Genomic DNA, 7,100 nt, shown 5'->3' on the forward strand with positions numbered 1-7,100 from the left:
GTGTGTGTGTGTGTGTGTGTGTGTGTGTGTGTGTGTGTGTAGGGCAAAATGAGAGCATATCATGAAGCTCATCCAGATGTGACCTCTGATGATCACGTTCGGTCCGTCCTCACGAAAGCAGAGAGACAGCTGAAGGACAAATTTGATGGACGGCCAACAAAACCACCACCGTGAGTCTTAATTAAAACTTTCACTTATGAACAAGAGTTAAAAACCAGGATACCGACGAGTTAGAGGCTGGGTACTTGGGTTTGAACATGTTTTGGTTAACACATGTGCTAATGTGAAGGCTTTACTCAACCTGCCTTCTTGTAGCTTCGTCACATCGTTTGTTTTGGGTTAGAAGGCCAACAGTCAGATGGTGTCATTGTTTCCCCATCTGACTCCACACAGACAGATTCCTATGAACCAATCACAGAGTTCCACATCATCTGAAGTGGACCGACGCTCTCTGGAAGCTTTAGAGTAGTGTGCGCACTCAACTGACCCTTAGGTTAAGCCCCGCCCCCTGCTGCTACGTTACCATGGAGACACACGCTCACTAACTGCACATGAATAAATATGAAGTTATTGTTGTTAAAACTAAAAAGTGATTTTTATAAACGTGTATATCTCTGAGTAGCAAATCCACTAAACCAAAAACCAGTGATGCTACGCTGTGATTGGTTGGTCTGCGTTTGAGGGGCGGGGCTTATTGAAGGGACAGTTATCTTGACGACTTAAACGTGACTAGAAGCAGTCCGATGTGGATTTTAAGGAGCTCTAAGGAGCGCCTGGTTTGTGAGGATCCTCCAGGTCTTGGACTGTCTAACATGTGTGTGTTGTGGACCAGTAACGGGTACTCTCTGTACTGTGCCGAGCTGATGGTGAACATGAAGGACGTCCCCAGCACAGAGCGCATGGTGCTCTGTAGCAAACAGTGGAAGATGATGACGCAGAAGGAGAAGGACATGTTTCAGAAACGCTGCGAGCAGGTTGGTATCAACACGCCGCCGTCCGCTCTCACTTCCTGTTTGTGTTTCCTCCGGGTGAGAGCTGCTCTCACTTCCTGTTTGTGTTTCCTCAGAGGAAGAAGCAGTACGACGTGGACCTGCAGAGGTTTCTGGAGGTACGTCAACACTGAAGTATTGAACAAATAAAACTAGATCACATCATTTGAATTCATAGTTTGAGTTTCAGACACTTTAAAGGTGTTTTATAAACATCAGAATCACGTCGGCTCGTCGTTAACTGGACTTTGTGTTTTTCAGAGTCTTCCGGACGAGGAGCGAGATCGAGTCATGGGCGAGGAAAAACTAGGAGGAGCCAGAGGGGGCGTGGCTGCCAGCCCACACAGAGCCAAGTCTCCGGCCAAGGTCAGAACGTTCTTCTTCTCTAAAACACTCGCGTTCATGCTCCCTAGTATTGATCCCCGATAATGAAACACTGTGAACAACAACTCTGATGATTCAGCAGGAGGAGAGCTAGTTAACGTCAGCTGTTAGCAGCATAGCAACATTTGTGATCCTGATCTGTGATCCCTAGAAACTCGGCCCTCAGGTGGTGTCTGTCCTTTCATCCCAGGAGCGGGGGGGTCGGGAGGCGGAATCGGAGACGTGGAAACCTGCCGGACAAACGAAAGACAGACGGGACGGGAAGAAGATGGCGAAGCTTCCTGAGACGCCGAAAACAGCCGAAGAGATGTGGCAGCACAGTGTGATGGGAGACTACCTGGCTAAATACAGAGTGAGTAATCTGATTACACTGTTAGTACTCTGATTACACTGTTTTTGTCAGTTCAGTTACCTTTTGAGAAAACATCAGATGTTGTTAAACTTTAAATTTTTTTAAACATAACCTTTATGGAACGAGTTAATTTCGGCAGCTGCTTCACAGTTAAAGTCTTTGTCACAATGAAGGTGTAATGAAGGTGTAATAAAGGATTTAAATGTGGTCATGTGACTTCCTCTGCAGAGCGACCGCAGGAAGGCTCAGGCTGCGATCGAGGCGGCCTGGAAGTCGATGGAGAAGAAGGAGAAGATTCCTTGGATCAAGAAGGCGGCGGAGGACCAGAAGCGTTACGAGGTTCAGTACCAACCTGTGGTCAGTGAGCCACGCCCACAACACACTGACTCCGCCCCCTCCGGCTGAGGCCGCAGCCACATTACAAACGTGTTAATTCTGAGTAACTTAGTCTCTGAGTAACTTAGTCTCTGATTGGCTGAGAGTCTCTGTGTGTTGTGACGTTCTCTGTCCTGTAGAGGGAGCTGTTGGACACGAGGACTCCAGCAGCAGCTCAGAGGAAACCCAAGTTTGATGGAGAACCAAAGAAACCCCCAGTGTGAGTCTGACTTCTTACACCAAACTCGTGTTTAAAAAAAAAAGAGGGAGAAAAAAAAAAAAAAATGTACTGGGAGCTTATTTGAATTCAGCAATACATAATATTTTTGGGATTTCAAGACAAAATCCAACTTATCTGCCATTTATTTTGTTGCGATGTTCAGTTTCTGTCATAGAAGACAAAATGAATAAATAAATGACTTTAACTTTGTTTCATTAAATAGATAAATATTCACATGTGAGAACCTGCGTCTTTGATTAAGAAACGACTTCTTAGAATAACTGCAGATGAATAGTTTGTAAATCAGTCAAGTCAACGAGGCTCAAACTGAAAGTTACTGAATGTACCTGAACGTAAAGCAGCCTTGTTGTAAGCCCCGCCCCCTGCTGTATCCTGTCCAATAGGAGCGGGTACCAGATGTTCTCCCAGGAGCTGCTGACCAACGGAGAGCTGAACCACTTCAGCCTGAAGGAGCGGATGGTGGAGATCGGGAAGAGATGGCACAAACTGACCCAGAGTCAGAAGGACAAGTACAAGAAGATGGTGGAGGAGCAGCAGGGAGAGTACAAGGCCGAGCTGGAGGACTGGGTGGAGGTACAGCCAGAGAGACGGTTTACATGTGACCAGTACAGATCAATCAGTAACTGGTTCTCTTAATGACGGTCAGAGCCAATCACAACTCGGCAGAATAAAACCAGATGTTTCCTTCTTCTCTGCAGTCTCTGTCTCCTCAGGACCGAGCCGTCTACAAAGAGTTCTCCTCGTCAGTGAGTTCACTCTCTCTCACTCTTTGGTCCATATATATACGATGAACACACTACTTCTGCTCACCAAGGCTAGCTAGCTAACTAACCAGCTGTCTGCTAGTTAGCTAGTCCTTTTCCAGGGTTAGGGACCGTTAGACTCGGCGCTGCCGACATTTTCTGTAAGTGTAGCATTAAAACACGGTGGGAATAGCTAACTAGCTAACCGGCTGTCTGCTAGTTAGCTAGTTAGTTAGCTTGTGTGACGAGAGTGAGTGGAGGAAGCGTCACGTTGTTAGATTTCAATCCTTAACTGTCACACTAATAACATAAATAACTATAACCAGTGACAAAACTGCTTTAAAAATGAATGTATAGATAATAAATTATCTATACATTCATCAATAAGAAATAACTCTGACATCGTACTAGTTTGAGTTAGCGGAACATAGATTACTAGTTTAATTAATGTACATCCTGATGATTTTTATTTATCTATTTTTACATAAAAACACTCAAAAAATGGACTTATATTTGTCATAAAACAGAAGTGATTACAGGACACGTGTTATTATGGTCTGTCATTCACTAACAATGGTCATGGTGAATTTAAGGTCTTTGGACAGCAATGACAGTTTGTAACGGCGTGAAGCTGAAAGCTTTGTTTCAGAGGTTGAACATCTGTGTCTGTTTGTTCCATCAGAAGCGTCGCAGCACTGCTAAAGTTCGCAACAGTCCAGGAGCTAAAGTCCGTGTGACGGCTAAGGGGAAGGCTGCCAGTTCAAGAGCCACGACGCAAACAGTTGGGGTCGCCAAGAGGGCCATGGCGTACCGAGCCAAGGTAACACACTACACGCTACGCGACAACACGCTACACAGCAACACGCTACGCAGCTACAATGCTACAGGACAACGCGCTACACTCTACAATGCTACACGATTACACTCTACAATGCTACAGGACAACACGCTACACTCTACAATGCTACACGACAACACGCTACACTCTACAATGCTACGCGACAACACGCTACTCTACAACGCTACGCGGCTACAATGCTACAGGACACGCTTCACTCTACAACGCTACACGACAACACGCTACACTCTACAACGCTACACGACAACACGCTACACTCTACAATGCTACACGACAACACTGCTGTAAAGCTGCACCTTTCTGTCTTCCAGCAGGACATGTCCGACTCGACGGGGAAGAGCGACTCCTCTGACTCTGATGAAGACGACGAGACGTCAGGAAGCACAGACAGCGACGATGATGAGGTGAAAACAAACACATTCCCTCATTTGACCCAAATTAATGGTTAATTACTGGGTTCTAGTATCTCAGAGGGTTCAATTAAGGTTCATATTCCTGGATTCCAATAATGTAAAAATCAGAGATCACTTCAATCATTTTGTCAGTTTTTGTCATTACAATCAATCATATACATTATTACTGCCAAAGGTAAACATGACTCTACCCAGAATCACCATGGCAACTATCTAATAAGACTGTTGTTCCTCAGAACGATGACGATGAAGATCAGAGCTCCTCTGAGGACTCCAGTGACTCGGACTCAGATTAGGTCTGCCCCCCCTTCCCCTCATTGGAGAGGACAGGCTGTGCAGGCCACGCCTCCTCACATGCCAATCATCCGGGCAGACCAATGAGAACGGTTGACATCACGCGCTGGCCCCGCCCTCTGAAGGGCGTGGTCTGATCGAGTGTTTTGTTACCCGTGTTTGTTGGTTTTTATCTGATGGACATTTCCGTCGGGAGGAGTTCGTTTTTATGTTTTTTTTGGAGCGGGGGCGGAGCCTATTGGTTACCGGTTTGTTACGCTGAGGGGCGGAGCCAGTGTTCAGCCTCCAATCAGCTGCCTGCCTGAGAAAATTATTAACAAATAAATGCACTTTTTCTCACTTCTGTTTGCTTTGATTGTGTACCCAAACACCCCGTGACATCATCACAGGTGTGACATCACAGGACAACGAGGAGTTAAAACAAACACGACACATGTTTTATAGACATTTGAATGAATAGATTTATAGAATATAAACAAGCTTCTTTAACCTCAAACACTAATAAATAATCTGACCTCTGACCCCCCCCCCCCCACACACACACAGACCTTTGGCACGCTCACCCTGTTACCACGGTACCCGCCCTCCCAGCTTCATCTTCTGGATTAATAAAACACCCCGAAAACCAGAGTCCAGCACATGCATCTTCATCTTCATCGTTACCAAACTCTATAAAAAGGGACCCCCCCCCACACCCGAAACAAAGAAAGATGTTTGTACATTAACGTCATATTCTGTCAAAATGAAACATCGTGGAGAAGAACACGGAGAGTCGCATGAACTTCTTCTTCTCTTCTAAACTCAAGGTTTCAATCTGAAAACTGATGATTTGTAAAACGGTCAAAGCAGCTGGATGGTCCTTTAAAAAGCTGCAAAGCATGATGGGAGTTGGAGTTGAGCTGCACATTAAAGACGATTCACTGGTTCATTAAATCATCGACCAACAGATTCAGTTTTATGACTCATTGATGAAATATCAGTTATTCATCAGAGGGTTAAACACACACACACACACACACGCGCACGCACACACACAGTCATAGCGGGACGTCCAGCAGCTTCTTGTTCAGGTACTGCTTCACCTCCTCGATGCCGTTCAGCTTCTCCAGCTCGTGGTACGGCAACTGAGAGGGGTCAAGAAAAGTTACATCACCAGCTGGTCAACACACTGCAGCACAGAGAGCGTAGCTTAGCACAAAGACGGTTAGCCGAGCTGTGAGGCTGTCTATGTGATGGCTTTAGCGTTGTTACGTATGACTGTAAACAGGATTTAGGAGGACTCGGTGTGGACTGACCTGCAGGATGACGTATCCCAGCAGCCTCAGGTGTCGGTCCCTCATGGCCCGAGAACCGACCAGAACCTCAGAGTTGTGGCAGTAGTGCCACTTATCGTTGACGGACATGATGACCCTGTAGAGACACAGAACCGTGTTACACATCAGGACCCCGGTCCAGGTTTCGTCAGGTTTACCGCTGAGCTGGACTGACCTCCTGATCTGTCTCTGGTCTGTTGGGGGGTTGTCTGTGTCGGGGGGGTGGAGCCGAGGCGATGAGGGTCCTCTCTCGGCCCCCTCGGAGTACGTCACCCCCTCGTCCTCCAGGATCTTCCCGATGGAGAACTGGAAGAGTGAGTCGGGGGCCGTGGACCCTGCTGGTCCCTGGACCCCGTCAGAGGGGGGGCTGCTGAGGGTGGAGCTGTCCTGGCTCTCCAGAGACTGGTCCTTAACCAGACTGGAGTAGTACTCGGCTGTAGGGACGTAGTAGGACCCGTAGGGGCCTCCGTTGGTCCCCATGGGCCTCGTGGTGTGATGAGGCAGGTACGACCTGGTCTCTATGGCTCCGCCCACCTGGCATAGCTCCTCCCCCTCCAGCACCGCGAACGGAGAGAACTTCTGGAACTCTGCAGTCACCACGGTAACCGCTTCATCGGCTGACTTGGACGTCGCCACGGCAACGCAGGACGGAGGAACCAGACCGGCTCCGGTTCTGATCGGTAGAACCCGACCAGAGGAGTCCATCCACAACACGAAGTCTGGAGACCAACAGGAGAACATCAGAGCAGAGACTGTAGTACTCAGTGTAGTTCTGTGTGTAGTACTCACAGTGTGTGCAGTACTCAGTGTAGTTCTGTGTGTAGTACTCAGTGTGTGTGGTACTCAGTGTGTGAAGTACTTAGTCAGTGTGAAGTACTTACTCGGTGTGTGTAGTATTCAGTGTGTGAAGTATTCACAGTGTGTGTAGTACTCTGTGTGTGTGTAGTACTCAGTGTGTGTAGTACTGTGTGTGTGTAGTACTCAGTGTGTAGTACTCACAGTGTGTGTAGTACTCACAGTGTGTGTAGTACTCAGTGTGTGTGTAGTACTTACAGTGTGTGTGTAGTACTTACAGTGTGTGTGTAGTACTCTCAGTGTGTGTGTAGTACTCAGTGTGTGTGTAGTACTCAGTGTGTG

At 47.3% G+C, this 7,100-nt stretch overlaps 2 protein-coding genes across 2 annotated transcripts in view; one reads left to right on the forward strand and one right to left on the reverse strand.

The window, feature by feature from the left end:
• Positions 1–4,989, forward strand: part of LOC116377335 (nucleolar transcription factor 1-B-like) — a gene marked incomplete at its 5' end in the record, with an annotated part of 11,165 nt that extends 6,176 nt beyond the window's left edge. The window contains 12 exons of the mRNA XM_031838945.1: positions 43–170; positions 833–974; positions 1,067–1,108; positions 1,251–1,355; positions 1,525–1,725; positions 1,954–2,082; positions 2,241–2,320; positions 2,725–2,914; positions 3,040–3,087; positions 3,767–3,904; positions 4,255–4,347; positions 4,593–4,989. Coding sequence (XP_031694805.1) covers positions 43–170; positions 833–974; positions 1,067–1,108; positions 1,251–1,355; positions 1,525–1,725; positions 1,954–2,082; positions 2,241–2,320; positions 2,725–2,914; positions 3,040–3,087; positions 3,767–3,904; positions 4,255–4,347; positions 4,593–4,652 — 1,356 coding nt within the window. The remainder of the gene's footprint in view (positions 1–42; positions 171–832; positions 975–1,066; positions 1,109–1,250; positions 1,356–1,524; positions 1,726–1,953; positions 2,083–2,240; positions 2,321–2,724; positions 2,915–3,039; positions 3,088–3,766; positions 3,905–4,254; positions 4,348–4,592) is intronic.
• Positions 4,990–5,093: 104 nt separating this feature from the next.
• LOC116377334 (uncharacterized) lies at positions 5,094–6,751 on the reverse strand. Its single transcript, XM_031838944.1, has 3 exons — positions 6,139–6,751; positions 5,946–6,060; positions 5,094–5,774 (listed from the first exon to the last, which is right to left on the reverse strand). Exons 1-3 carry the CDS (start codon positions 6,702–6,704, stop codon positions 5,688–5,690), a joined length of 768 nt encoding a protein of 255 aa, XP_031694804.1. The 5' UTR covers positions 6,705–6,751; the 3' UTR covers positions 5,094–5,687.
• Between the last annotated feature and the right edge of the window lie 349 nt (positions 6,752–7,100).

This window comes from Anarrhichthys ocellatus, unplaced genomic scaffold (genome assembly GCF_004355925.1).
Source record: "Anarrhichthys ocellatus isolate YVR2014 unplaced genomic scaffold, GSC_Weel_1.0 scaffold1130, whole genome shotgun sequence".
NCBI lineage: Eukaryota > Metazoa > Chordata > Actinopteri > Perciformes > Anarhichadidae > Anarrhichthys > Anarrhichthys ocellatus.

Coding starts and splice junctions, on each gene's coding strand:
- LOC116377334 (XM_031838944.1), bottom strand. CDS start 6,704: ATGTTCTCCTGTTGGTCTCCAGACTTCGTGTTGTGGATGGACTCCTCT. Junction 6,061..6,138: donor GACCAGAGACAGATCAGGAG/GTCAGTCCAGCT, acceptor GTGTCTCTACAG/GGTCATCATGTCCGTCAACG. Junction 5,775..5,945: donor TGGGATACGTCATCCTGCAG/GTCAGTCCACAC, acceptor GACCCCTCTCAG/TTGCCGTACCACGAGCTGGA.